Source organism: Trichechus manatus, unplaced genomic scaffold (assembly GCF_000243295.1).
Source record: "Trichechus manatus latirostris isolate Lorelei unplaced genomic scaffold, TriManLat1.0 scaffold00057, whole genome shotgun sequence".
Classification (NCBI taxonomy): domain Eukaryota; kingdom Metazoa; phylum Chordata; class Mammalia; order Sirenia; family Trichechidae; genus Trichechus; species Trichechus manatus.
In genome coordinates, this window is record NW_004443993.1 from 13,519,496 (window position 1) to 13,533,991 (window position 14,496).

The window sequence follows — 14,496 nt, forward strand, 5'->3', positions numbered from 1 at the left end:
CACCTCACTGTATCGCGCGCGTGAAAACAGCTGAGATGTCCCGTGCTTTGTTACACAGACTTCACCACAACTTATAGAACATAGGAAAAACTGCAGAGCCAAAGAATTTGACTCCTCCTGCTCGTTAAGAAAACAGAGGAAATAGGTGTGAGACTCGAGAAGGAAGGAGGAAGTCAGGCTCTCCCTGCAGATGCAGACCATGCCCATGGGGGCTCTCCTCTGCGGGACACCCCTGCAGAGACCACCCTGCTCCCACCCTGATGAGGCTGTGGTGACCCCCGTGGGGACTCTGACGACACAGTCATCACATCTGGTCACTACAGCATTCTCCTTGTGCTTTAAGTCGTCTGAAAGAAGGAAACAAGCAGGGACAGCAGGAGAGGAAGGGAGAGGGGAGAAAGGCCTCTCCTTGTCATGACCTCACTGAGCTGGGTTCACGGGGGGAGAGCCGGGGTCTCTCGGCTACTCCCACCCTTTGTTTGCAGAGCTCCTGTCTCTGCACCTGCCATCTACCCACCTGTGTCTCAGGCTCAAGGCTGGGCTCACAGAAAACAAACTGGGGAAGAAGAGCCTTCCCACCTGGGCTCGGGGCGCGGTCCCAGCACCACCCTGCTCTGAGCAGGTCCCGGCCTCACAGAACCAACTCCCTGATCCCACTGCTGCAGACGGCTTCCCTCTCCTGGACCACACGGCTCCTCTCCTGTACACTCTGAGGGTCAGCGTCTGACACACTGTGGGACCCACCAGCCATTACACACCTCGGCTGGTGCTGGGATGCACCTAGCTGACTCCCGTCTATCTGGAAGGTTCTAGGACCGGGCATCCTGCCTGCCTGACATTCTGAGTGGGCGAGGAGACACGTGGCGCCTGCCGTCTGGTTCCAGGAGAGGCGTCCAGCCTCTGGGCGTGGCGTGAGCCTGTCCTGGGGCTGCTGAGACCAAGGCCCTCCTGCCCTCCCTCGTGTCCACGGTTAGGAGGCGTGTGCACACGCAGGCTCGGGGGGTAAAACGGCCCTCCTCCTGGATGGCTCTTCTGGGGCTCGGCACCTGGGCCGGGCAGGAGACACTGGCAGTCAAGATAAGGTCCTACCCGAGACTAGAAAAGCCACAGTCTTGAAAGAAAAGGCTCACACAGGCTCGGTGTGGCCAAAGAGGGGAGCAAGACGCTCCAAGGAGGACAGCACTTGCCTGACTGCTACCGGCTTTCCTGTCTTTGTCACCTTCTACTGCGGGACTGTCAAGACTTCAACTTCCCCCTGCAAGTTCATGCAGATACCAGGAGAAGGAGGACTCCCACTCCACGAGAGGGCCGAACTAGCTCCCAATCAAGAGGTTCTTGTGAGCAGAGGGAAAGCAAAGCCTGACTAAATCACTGAGCCAATTCCTAAGGGAATAAACACCTTTCCAGACCCAACGATGACCACCACAGCTTTCAAGCCACAATCTAGAACTTCCTCATTAATTTGGAGAAAGGATTTCTGGCTGAACCGAGACTCGCAAAGTCAAGACACCCCCTCACCATGTCCAACAAGACCTGGCCTGGGCACCTCCTTGCTGCTGAGGAAGAAGGGAGAGTGAGGTGAAGGAGGAGAGGGACAGGACAGGCACTGACAAGCTGGTGACACTCAGGTGATGGGGGAAAGCCCAGGACAAGGCAAAAGGAGCCTTCCTGGAGGACCCCAGTGTCCCCAAATGCCCCATCTGTGGTCCACCAAGTAAAACAGTTAACACCCAGGTAAATGTGAACTTCAGGAAACAATGAACAGTCGCTTAGTGTGAGTAAAGACATACTTCTACTAGAGTTATTCACTATCCAAAATTCAAATTTAACTGCCTGTCCTGTGCATTTATCAATAACTCCCTCGTACTTGGCCACAAGACCAGGCTAAGGGCCCTGGAGGTGGTGGACGGCTGACAGTAATGGAGGGAGGTCGGGCGCCCGGCCAGGGCCCCTCACCCAGGGAAACACCCTATACTTCCAGGCACACTGTGAGCCTTTGACCTCCGGCCTGAGCAGGCTATACGCTCCCAGACACAGCACTTGGAGGCACCAGGGGACACCATGCTGCCCCCTCAGATGACAGGAAGTGTCACAACACACATAACCAACCCCGATGGCGCGTTTCAGCCGGGGGCTAAGCCAACAGAGGTCAACACTGTGGAAAGGAGCGCAGTATCTGCGGTCAGCACCAAGCCCACACACAGAGCCCACACGACTAGCACTCAGGGAGGCTGTCTGCTCACAGCTCCCACAGGCCGAGGGTTAAGAAGGGATACCTTACCTTCCTTCATGTTTGCAAATCGTTCCTTCAGCTGGTGATCCACCTCAGGACCAAAGGCAAAGTTATTCACAAATATAACACTGCAAAACAATATTCCAGTTGAGTAAAGTGAAGTATCCGCCTCGACCTGCCTAAAGTCCCAGTGCACACAGCGGCCTGCAGGCTCGCTGACCCATGCCCCGGGACTCAGGCCCACCTGCCTGCCCACCGCTCTCACCCCTCACTAACCCTGCAGACCACAGGCAGATCCCAGGCCCACCCAGGTCCAGAGGGGGCTCCAAGGAGTTTCCTCACTCTGTTGCCAACACACAATATTCCAGAAATTTCTTGGACCTTTGGGCTGCTGGCCACCTGGGAGGAGCCGCCACCTGGCATGTGGCCCAACCCCTCCCCGCCTGCTGATCGATGTCACCCACCACCCTTGGATGCCCACGCCTGCCTGCTGTGCCCCAAGGCGTAGTGAAGTGTGAGGAGGCCATCCCAGGGCTGGGACGCTGGTAGCAGCCCAAGGAGCATCAGAGAGGCCTCGCTGTCACCCCTACTCTGAGGCCATGGGAGCACCCCCAGGGCATGTCGAGGGACATGCCCACCTGCCCACCCGCCTGTGTCTGGGGGCCCCACTGGAGGGAGCCCCAAAGTTTCAAAGCCAGTGCGACCTCAAGAGCTGGTCTAGGCTGCCACAGTCAAGGGGGCCCTGGTGGATGGCTCTGCATGGGGCCCAGGGGACTAGGGGGAGTGTTCTTCTCCGGAAGCAGCCACTCGGCTCTTCCCGCATCCTCACCTGCTGCCCGGCACCCAGCAAGCTAAGGAACCCTGGGTCTGCGGAACCTGCCGGAGGTGACGAGCAGGTGGGGCACGGTTGTGCTCTCGCCCCAGAGCTCGGGGACTCCACCCCCCACTGCTGCTGTCTCTGCTCCTCCCAGCCCCCGGCTCGCCCGGAAGGTGCCGGCTATCACGGACACAGAGGGACGCGCTCTGAACGCCTGAAGTCTACAAACATCTACGGGATGGGTGAGCCTGCAAACCCGACAGCAAGGAGCCTTTTCCAAAGTTAACACGGACGTGGCCTCTCTCCAGACGGAGACACAGCTCTAACTCCACTGCGTGTCTTCAAATCACGGACACAAGGTCGTCCTCCGCTTTCACACGCACAGAGAACACAGGAGCCCACGCGGATCCCCGTGTGGCTGGTTCCGAAATGAAAGAGGCCGGTCACACGCACCAGCAGCCCGACCGGGCGAGACGGAGAATGAGGCGGAGCCGGGAAGCACAAGGGAACAGAGGACTGTTCCGAATACGAACGTCACGGACAGACACACAGAGCGGACTCTCCCCTCCCGCCGTACGAGAAGGCAGGCCTCGTGGACGTCACGGGCCAGCGCACTGACCGGGGAGGTGAGTGGACAAGGTAACATGAGCAGCGGTGGCCAGCCGCGGGGTTCCCAGGCCTGCCGTCCTCCCGCAGGTGTCCCGGCTGCCCTGGGCCAGCGGCAAGACCAGCGCCTGCTCTGCAGCCGGGCTGGGAACCGGCATCCAAGAGCCTGGTGGTTCGAGGTGACAGGGTGTGAGGAGGCCCGGGCCAGGAAAGGGCCTTGGGGACTGGCTGGGTGAGACAACCATCTGCCTCCAAAAGCCCCCCCGCACCTCAGAGACGAGGACACCAAAAACCGACTGGCGCGAGGACAGCCACCGCCGACCCGGTGAGAACAAGGGAGCGGGCGGGGGGCACCCACAGCGGACGCCACCAGCAGGACGCTGGTCGGGGGGGAGCTGCGTCCAGGCACTACTATGCTCACGGTGACCACGGAGGACGAACGCCCCAGGAATGGCGGGCCGACCCTCAGCACTGGCCCCAGGTAAGGCGCGAAGGAGGGTGGAGGACCAGGCTGTGGGGGCCCCAAATGTAAAGGACCCTCACAGCAGAGAAGGAAAGGCTTGTATGAAAGAGAAGCCTCTATTTTCTGGGTGTCCCCGTACAGAGGGTGGGGGGACAAGGCAGCGAGTAATGAGCAAGAGCAGAAGGAAGGGGGGTGGGAACACGACAGGACCAAGCTGCAGCTGTGCGACCCAGCCCCGCAAGCCCAGCCGCACCGCAACAGGGACAGACCCCAAACACGCAGCACCGCCCGGAACACGGGGGTCGCACGAGAGCCTCACAGCTCACAACACTTCCTACCACTCGCCTGACCAAGCACCCTGATGGGCTGAACTGTGCCCCCCAAAGATATGCTGATGTCCTACTTCTGGTCTCTGTTTGGAAACAGGGTCTTTGCACATGTCATTAGTTACGATGAGATCACCCTGGAGTAGGGGGTCCTTGTCCGAGCTGAGTGGTGTCATGTAAAAGAGAAGGGACGCAAAGACACAGCAGGAAAACGGCCACGTGAAGGCGGAGGCAGAGAGAGCGGTGATGCGGCCACAGAAGCCGGGAGAGACAAGGAAGGACCCTCCCCTCGAGCCCCCGGAGGAAGCATGGCCCCGGTGACACCTTGCATCCAGACTCCTGGCCGCCAGAACCATGAGGGAATGAATGGCTGCTGTTCTAAGCCCCCAGTGTGTGGCACTTTGTCACGGTGGCCCCCGGACACTGGCACAGCCCCCACGGACCCCCTCAGACCGCACGAGTTCCCGAGACACAGCACTCCAGCCATGTCTCCGACAGTGCTGACTATCCTAGGACCTGGGGACACAGCTTCTCGAGCAGCATGATGTGGAGGCCACAGGCAGCCCGGGGGTCGAGGGTGACAGCTGGCTGTCCTGACACGGGAGGGCAGAGTGAGCACAGAGCAGGCTCAGATGCCTAGGGCAGCACCGGGCAGGGGTGGTGGGTATGCATGACCAAGTGCCCCATCACACCAGGCCAGTGCCAAGGTGACACCAAGAACAAGGATGCCCCTGAACCCAGCCTGGGGGAGGAGGCCAAGCCAGACAGAAAGAGAACTAGCACCAGGGCGACACCCCAGCAAGCATTGTGTGCTGAGCCCGGGAATAAGCCAGCAGGGGACACTTCCCGGGAGTGAGTGTCCCGGGGATGAGCCAGCAGGGGACAGCAGGTCTGCGGGGCCCAAGGGGGCATAAGGACCGTGGCAAGCAGAATGAGATGCCTTGCTCCAGCCTCTCCTAGCCGTGTCATGTCTGCTCTCTTGACCGTGGGGACGTCACCTGACTGCACCTTGGCCACCACCCCGGCCCTCGGGAAGAGTCCCACCTGATGGGGCAGCTGGACCCGGCCCGCGCGGCGGTGACAGTGAGGCCCCGCCGGCCCTTGGACTGCCCACAGTGGCCGCTCACCGGGCTCCGGGTGCCTTCCCAGGCAGTGGGCCACCCCTGCCTATCCCCAGCAGGCCTGAGGACACCACACAGCCCAGGGGCCTCTGCCCGGCCGTACCTCGTGTTCGCAATCCGCTCACGCCACTCTTCTGAGAGGAAATCGCCTCTTTCCAGCTGAAAGAAAGAAAACACCGACAGGGTTTATCTACCACCCAGGTCTCACGGGGCGCTGTCCAGCCCATGAAGAAAGGTGAAATGCGCAGAGTCCCCACAGTGGGGGCATAAGACCCCGAGGTGAGGCAGAGATGGCTCGGGGAGAAGGGGGGTGACCAGAGATAGCACAGGGCCCCCACGACAGGCCCAACGAGAGGCACGAGGGTCTGCAGTCCAGAGCCAGGCTGGAAGGCCGAGCGCAGGGTCGAGGAGGACAGGGCCGTGTCAGGCCCGAGGGAGGGCTGAGAACGGAGCACAGCTAAGTGGACAGCGGCTTGCCCCACGAGGACACACCTCGGTGCTGTCACAGCACTACGTCCACACCTTTCGACAGCTCAAAAGCGGAGGCTGCACCCACGGTGAGTACCAGAGGCCACTGCAGAGGGCCCCCTCACCCAGGGCCGCAGAATGCCCTGGGCACCATCATCCCCAGCCCAGCTAGGCACCTTCAGGTCCTGCCCTGTCTGTCCCCCTCCCCTGGCACAGAGGACTGATAAAATAGCCAGGTTTTTAGGACAGGCACGAGTTAGGAACGGCTCCCGCGGAGAATTCCAGGGCACGGACTTCAGGGAGCTCCATGGTGCTGGGGTGTGCGCGTACACTGCGAGGGGTCGGAGGGCAAGAAGCCGCCATCATGAGCCACTCGAGGCTGCCCTTCCCGCCAACGACAACACTGCACTCGGGGAGGGGAGGGCTCTGTGTTTCCAACACCGACACGCGCTGTCAGCCTGCTCCTGGGACCTCTGACCTGGAGTCCGACTTGCGTGCAACACAAACTGGCACCCACGGCTACTTTCGTGAACAGACCAACATCCACCTGCCTCCTCAAGGCCGAAGGTGGTCAAACACAAGGCAGGCCTTACGGACACAATCGTCTGAAGCTGTGAAGAATCTGGTTTTATCATTCTTTAAAACGACTGTCATCTCTACTCCCCGGCAGACACCCAAGAGAAATGGAAACCTGCATGTGTGTGTTCACAGCAGCACAAAGAAGGGGTCAGAGGTGGACACACACCCAGATGACCACCAACAGGTGACAGACACAGTGTGGTCCGTCCACACGGGGGAACGTTACTCTCCCACACGGAGGAACGAAGCACAGATCCACCTACGACGTGGATGAACCTGGAAAACGTGATGCCCAGTGACAGAAGCCAGACACAGGAGACCATGCCATGTCTGATCCCACCGACGGGAAATGTCCAGACAGGCAAGTCCACAGAGACAAGAAGTGGACCTGTGGTCGCCTGGGGCTGAGGGAGCGGGTAGGGAGTGACTGCTGGTGGCTGCAGGGTTCTCTTTCAGAGTGATGAGAATTTCTAGAACTAGATAGAGATAATAGTTATACAACTCTGAACATACTAAAAACACCAAATTATACACTTTAAATAAGTAAAACATGACAGGTAAATTATACATCAACAAAGCTGTTACTATTTTTTAAAAAAACGCATCATCGTACAAATTAACTCACGTAATTCAAGGAAGATGACACCATAAAAAGGTGACTTGAAATGTCCCTGAGGCCTGGCAGAGAGCCTGGAGATGCCGTTGGGAGAGACCCACGTCTGCCTCAGGTAGCGCAAGGTGGCCGTGAGCCCCCTTCTGTCCTGTGCACAGAGCGGGGGGCTACAGAAGAGGCCCCCGAGCACTGCCAGTCCAGCCACCCCAGAGCTCTTCCCACAAGGAGGACGGGCAGGTTCCTCAGGAGGGCGCAGCCTTCCAGCCCATGGCTACTGTCACCCCTCACACGCCAACACACAGCGGGCCACCCACACCCTGGTCAGTGACAGGAAGGCAGAGTGGTGGTGGGGAAGGCTGAGGGGGAGGCCGCCAAGGCCCCTGCACCCTAGATGCCGATCCCTGGCCCAATTCCTATCCTCAAGGGGGCGCCCAGCGCCTGAGAAAGAGACAGCTCCACCGAGGAAGGTCCCGGGTCGGGACGGGCACGTGGACGGAGGCCAGGGCAGCGCGGGTGTCCATGGGGCTGGAGTCAGACACAGGCCGGGAAGGACGCGGCTGCGGTTAGGGAGCAGGCACAGAGGCTGGGTGTGCATGGCCCAGAGACGCCGGCTCGGAGGGGCTGCATGTCAGGCCTCCGCAGGGCAGAGGTGCTGATGGGGGTCCTGGCCGGCAGGCAGCTCCGAACCTGGGAAGGTCGCCCGGCTGTCTTGGGCTCCTGCTCATTTCCCCTCCTCACTTACCAAGTGACAGGAGGCAGCACTCTGAGGTGCCAGCCGGGCACCACGTCAAAGCCAAGGGATGCTGCTGGGGTCTTTCCAAACACCAGGACCCATGTTCCGCGGAAATGGGTGTGAAAAATCAGGCGACAGACACTTTCCAGAAGAACTCGCCTGAAGGAGGACTAGTGGTCAGACAGGTGTCTGAGACAAGCACCGAGCCCTGTCGGAACCTGCGGCCAGACAGCCCATCTCCAAGGCCTTCTACTGGAACCGTGAACAGTGCGCGCCCTGAACTACGCAGACAGTGGAAGCCGTTCCCACACGGCGGCCCAGCCGACTGAGATGCCACGATTGTCACAGCCCAGCGAGAGAAAACATTTGCAAGAACAAAGGACTTGTACTCAAAATATGCAAAGAACGCTTAAAACCCAGCAAGAAAACAAATAACCCAACTTGAAAATGGGCAAAAGATCTGAAGAGGCCCCTCACCAAAGAAGACGGATAGGTGAAGAAAGGCTCAGTGTCATACCACACTGGAACCCGCAAACCATGACAAGACGCCACTACACCCCTACTAGATGGCTGAACTCCAAAGCCTGACACCATCAAATGCGGACAAGGTCGAGGAGCACCGGGAACGCTCACTCGTGGCTGCCGGGAATGCAGGACGGGAGAGCCGTGTTGGACGGCAGGGATAAGCAGGCCCCCAGGAAACGCGAAGCTGGAGAAGGATGGGAAAGGGGCAAAACGCAGGCTCCCACGGGCCAGCTTTCACAGCCACGCGAGAGGAACCCTGAGGGACGAATCCGTACTCAGACGCCCCGAGGAGAGCAAGAAGGAAACCACGCAGAGAAAAGGCCACGGTTTCCACCGAGACAGAGATGAACGGTGGTCAGAGAGACAGAGACACAGAGGGGCTGCCCGCAGCGTCAGGGCCACAGAGCACAGAGGAGGCACTCACTGTGTATCCGGCATGCTTTTTTCCATACCATTTCATCCACTTCCTGAATTCTCTGTCCATCGTCTGGAAGGAAAAGACACCACCAGGGGCCTCCTCACCAGGACGTTCTGGGCTGCTCCACGTCTACCCTGCCCACTGTGCCCAGCAGGATCCCACAGGGGCCCCGGCTCTCCCAACCCCGGCGTAACCACTTTCTTTGAGACACGCCCAGAGCAACGCACGAGTGGGAGTCGTCACAGGCCTCACGGGACTCCCAGTGCTCCAGGCACCTACAGTCCACAGGGCATCTGGACCATGAAACCTGATCACCTGAATGGGGGCAGGGGGACACCGCTCACGCACGCCTCTCCCCACACCCTGCTGACCACAGCCCGGGCAGGCGCTGGCGAGCAGGGCGCCGGCCAAGGCCGGATTACGCACAGCGGTTCCCCAAAAACCACGAGTCACAGCACGGGAGGGCGAGGGAGGGCCAATCGGTGCTCCCAGGCCACAGGGGCGGCCAGGTCACGCTCACTCACCGTCCCATGGAGAGCGAGATGAAGGGCCTGCACGGGGCTGTGCCTACACCTAGGAGGGACGCCTGAGGTCCCATGACACAGCAGCCAAGGTTGCTGGCCCCAGGAGGGCCCCACGTCCCAGCCCTTCACAGCAGACCTGATTCTGGGTGGGAATTACTGCCACTCCCTGCAGTCCAGACTTGCTGGGTTGCCTGTTGTCCCCACTTACTCTGCCCTTTAATGACAGTGGAGCCATATGGCCACAGGAAGACCAGGAGGTGTCTAAAGGCTCGTCTACCCACGACCCATCTACCGAAGTTGCCCGTGCTGTTCCCACGCGGAGGCCTGCTACAGCCAGGGCCCATGGGCCGCACAGCACAGGCCCCGCCCGCAGCAAGGCCCCACCCGCAGTGCAGGCCCCAGGGCAGCGAGGATACAAGTACTCCCTCTGCCACAGACCACCTGAGGGGCCCCAACCGTCCAGGCCCCAGGCGCGGCAGTGCCCCCACCCCACGACCATCTGCCCCCAGTCACTCACCTCCGCGTACTTGGCTGGGATGTCAGCTTTCTCCACGCCGTAGTGATGTTTGCAGTTGGTGGCTGCAGCCACCTGGAGCACAACCTGGCCCACTCCTTGAGGCAGAAAGAGAGACACTGTCAGACAGATGGGGCCCGGGCTCGGAGGTGACGGGGACAGGCGGCCAGGAGGGTGGGACTCGCGATGAGTGGGGCTGCTGTAGTCCATAGGCAGAGGCCACACTCTTGCACTCCACGTGGCCACTCCACCGTCACCAAGCACCCGGGCCACGGCAGGGGACATCCACCTCCATGACATCTCGTCACCTTGGATGCCCGTAAAGGGAACCCATTTTCAGTCCAAGGTCCAGTGAGGTGTTTGCTATAAGGTACCAACACGAGCGCCTTGGAGAGGTTCCACCAACCCCGGACCTCCAGATCACCTCCGCGCTCCTGGATCACTGCGGCGGCGCCCACACCCACGGGGAACCCCAGAACACCACCATGGGGCCGCAGCACCTCCAACCTGAAATCTCTTCATAAAGTTTTTCAGAGATGGGAGTCTGACTGAGGCTTGGTCCGGGATTGCAGAGGTCGCGGGAAAAACCGCGGCAGGCCATACCCGGCTCTCCGACACCCATCACTTTCTGGCGTCGGTGCCACGCGCCAGCAAGTCAGGACCCCAAACCACACACCCACACAGCCAGGCCGTCTGCGGCCACAGCAAGAGCCGGAGTCGCCAGCATTTAGACATCCCTGGAAGCTCTGTAGTGACATGTGTCTGGGAGGCTTCTCCCATGGCCACAATGTTTCAGGTGCTGTGTCGGGAGCCCCTGGTTTCCATCCGCAGTAAGATGGACTCATCCTAACGGGCGGAATGTGTACCAGCGGGGAGGTGAGTGCCCAGGCCCACCCACAGCGAGAAGCCCGAGCTAAGTGCCAGGGGAGCAGGGCGGAACGCGGGAGGCGGGGGCACGAGAGCCAGGTCCTGTCGTCAGCTAGTTTTAGCGAGGACTAGCCTCTGGACTCTTCTGGACTATCTGCCGACTCGCCACCAACGCTGTGGTGTTTGCGCAGGGAGGCCGTGCCGTTCCTAGCTGCAGCCCAGCAGGGCCGGCGCCGTGTTGGGGGGCCCTTATAGAACAGCACCACCACAAACGGATGGACATGGTTCAGGCGCGTTCCTGCTGATCCACAAACTGTGCACTGAAAGGGGCTGGGAGCAAGCGAGGACGTCACCAACGAGGTCCTCGCCGTTCCCGTCTCAAGGGGTCCAGGTCCCATGTCGACACAGCACCTGCTCAAGGCCGCACCCTCCAGCCGTCGGCACGAGGCTTGTCACAGGGAAGCCTGGGGACGGGACGGCAAAGGCGCTACAGGGGAGCACCGTGCCCTGACCTCTCAAGATAAATATGACACCTGCCGGCAGGCCTCACACACAACCCCACACTTCCAGGACCCAGCAGCATGGGCTCCCTCCCCTGTGCGGGCTCCAGGACCCAGCAGCACGGGTTTCCTCCCCATGGGGCTCCGGGACCCAGCAGCACGGGCTCCCTCCCCCGTGAGGGCGCCGGGACCCAGCAGCACGGGTTTCCTCCCCGTGAGGGCTCCGGGACCCAGCAGCACGGGTTTCCTCGCCCCATAAAGGTTTCTCTCAGGCCTAGCTACCAGGCCCGACATCAGAGCTGACGACAGAGTCATGACCCCGACAGGCGAGGCTGCCCTTCCTGCCTGGGAGTGTCCGCTACGGTGGAGAGGACCCTCAGATAATCAAGAGACCAACAGCTTGCCGGGTGGTCAGCGCGACATGGAAGAACAAGGCAGAAGAAGAGGGGCAGAGAATGTCACTGGGGTGCTGGTCGGTGATCCCGGACAGTACGTGGGAGCAAGCCCAGCTGAGGGCGGCGCGCAGGGGCCAAGGGAACCGGCAGGGCGGGCCTCCTTCTACGGTGAAGGGGAATGGCCTTCTCACTGCAGGCCGCGCCTGGCGGCTGGCTGGAGGTGGGGAGAGGCTGACCCGGGAGCCAGTGAGAGGCCACTGCAGGCGACCGGGTCCGGGATACCACCGTGGCAGATAAGAGGCTGGCTGCAGACAGGAGCTCGGGCTGGAGCCAGAAGGCCTTGCTCCCGATCAATCAGGGCAAAGGCAGGAGAGGAAGGAAGGGGAGGGGCAGGACAGCGCTGACGCTGGGACGGAGCCCCAGGAAGGTGGGGGTGGAGCCCCGGGAAGGCTGGGGTGGGCTCGGGGACGTAGGACCGCACTGCCTTCCATCTCCAGGTGAGGTGGGAACTCGCAGGGAGGTGAGGGCTGGCAAAATGGCAGTGTGGACAGCAGGGGCTGTGGGGCTGGAAGGCAGGGCCCTGGGCCTCAGAGGAAGGCCCCCGAAGTTGAGGAAGAAGGGGCCTGGAGACTTGCTCTGACTGACGCAGCTGCTCCTGCTGACCGCCTCCCAGCTGGGAGTCTGTGACGCCGACATGCAACGCGCCCTCCTGTCTCCAGTCGGACGAGGGGGCCGCACTCACCGCTGCCCAGGTCCACGAACAGGTCGTCCTCGGTCATCTTGATCTCGTCGATCATCTGTGCCACCAGGTCGAAGGAGGTCTCGCCATACACCTCAGGCGAGAAGGGCTCGTAGTTGTTGAGCTTCTCAGGGTCGGTGACCGAGTGGTTGTAGACCTGCTGCAGGATGTGCCGCAGCAGCCCGTTGCACGGCCGCGTGTTCAGCTTCATGGGCTGCGTGGTCCCCTTCCACTAGGGCACAAAGGCGGCAAGAAACCCAGTCAGCGCCCAGGACGGCAGCCGGGCCCCACACCTGGGGAACAAAGTGTGCGTGTGCGTGCACATGTATTTGTGTAAATGTACGCACACGTGTGCGTGTACTGCGTGTTTGTGTTGTACTGCATGCAAGTGTGGATATTTGGGTGTGGCCGTGTAGGCGCACGTGTGAATGTGTTTACGTGCACTGTGTGTGCGTGTATACGTGGATACGCGTGTACGTGTACGTCCGTGCACGCAATATCCCTATTTTTATTGCCGACAGGGACAGGAAGGTGTGAAGGACAATTCCTTCTCCCTGCACCCCCACGGCCCAGGCACTTTACACATGTCCTTTTCCTAGCCCAAGCTCATCACGGGAATACACTCAGGAGTGCAGATGGGGACCCAGGCATCTCATCCTCCCACCAGGCTTCCCCAGGACCCTGGCTTGCCGGCACGACCCACACTGTGCAGGAGTGCCTGCTGCCTGGGACCCCTGAGCTGGGACAGAAGGTTTGTTCAGCCTCATCGACTCTGGCACTCTCCGAAACTCTGGCCTCAGAAAAGCCACCTCAAACTGAAAATCTCTTCTGGAGGAGCAATCAGCCAGGACCACACACACAGCCTCTGCTCCGTGTCTCTGAGGTTCAAGCCCCTGCCTGGCCGCCGGAACAGCGCGCTGTGCCCTGGGAGATGGCCCGCCTCCACCCAGGCCTACCACAGGGCGTCACTGTGGGGACTGGTGGACCCCTCAGCCACCCACTCACAGCCACACCACAGGCAGGGGCTGACTGCACCAACTCGAGCGCCCACCGTCAGCGTGGGCTGGGGAAGGTCTGCAGGGGACACAGTCTGGACAAGGGCCTGGTCTATGCCCAAGACACCACTCACCAACATCACAGCGTCACCCACAGAATCCCCACGCCCGGACCTCAGCCCGCTGGGGGCCCGTGCCCGCTGAGGCCCTGGCAGAGATCACGGCTTGGCACCGTGGGGCGGGCTGCAGGGACGGCGGGGCCACCTACCAGCTGGTGGATGCTGTCGATGGCCCGGTTGTACTTGTCGCAGAGCCTCTGCATGCTCTCGAAGCTGAAAGGCAGGGGGAGGTGGCGTCACTCCAGACACTACCGACAACAGTGCAGGGCCTGCTCACAGCAGGACGGCCAGTCCCCGGGGGGTGCCACAGGAGAGGGAGGAGCCCCCAGCGCCCTGCACGGGAAGACATGGCTCGCCTCCAGGGCGCTGGGGGCTTGGGCCACAGGCCTAGCCGGGAGTGTGTTCACAGCTTTAGGGCTCCCAGGGCTGCCTCCAGCTCAGGCCTCGGAGGCCAAAACCCAGGTCAGAGGTCTGCCCATCAGGCCAGAGGTGAGAAAGGGGCGGGGACAATGAACACAAACACCCAGCGCGGACAGGGAGGACGGCAGGACTGAGCTGTCCCCGGCCCTGGGCCCTCAGCTTCTGAGAGCGCAAAGGCCCAGGCCAGGTGAGCGGAGAGGCCCACAGCTCCACTCAGGCGGCCTCATGCACATCTCAGGAGGAAAAAGCTGCACAACTGCGCTCTGCACTTTCTTTTACTCCAACTTCTCCATCTTTCCTTCCGCCTTCATGGCTGAAAGCTGCTGAGACCCCGGATCTGCCTGGAAAAACTCTGTCCTGGGTGGGTGTGCACATGCGGAGGCCCAGAGGGGCTGGGTGCTCTGACACGGCAGCTGTGTGTGCCCACAGCCCTGCTCTGCTCTCACACGCTGTCCCCTGACCACTCACGGCAGCTGTGTGTGCCCGCAGCCCTGCTCTGCTCTCACACGCTGTCCCCTGAC

General features: G+C 61.1%; 1 protein-coding gene across 1 annotated transcript in view; it reads right to left on the reverse strand.

The window, feature by feature from the left end:
• The window catches only part of DOT1L (DOT1 like histone lysine methyltransferase), a 59,045-nt gene that overhangs the window by 21,264 nt on the left and 23,285 nt on the right, over nt 1-14,496 (reverse strand). Inside the window, exons 4-9 of the mRNA XM_004378498.2 lie at nt 13,705-13,768; nt 12,445-12,673; nt 9,944-10,038; nt 8,909-8,971; nt 5,670-5,725; nt 2,282-2,361 (exon numbers count right to left, since the gene is read on the reverse strand). Coding sequence (XP_004378555.1) covers nt 2,282-2,361; nt 5,670-5,725; nt 8,909-8,971; nt 9,944-10,038; nt 12,445-12,673; nt 13,705-13,768 — 587 coding nt within the window. The remainder of the gene's footprint in view (nt 1-2,281; nt 2,362-5,669; nt 5,726-8,908; nt 8,972-9,943; nt 10,039-12,444; nt 12,674-13,704; nt 13,769-14,496) is intronic.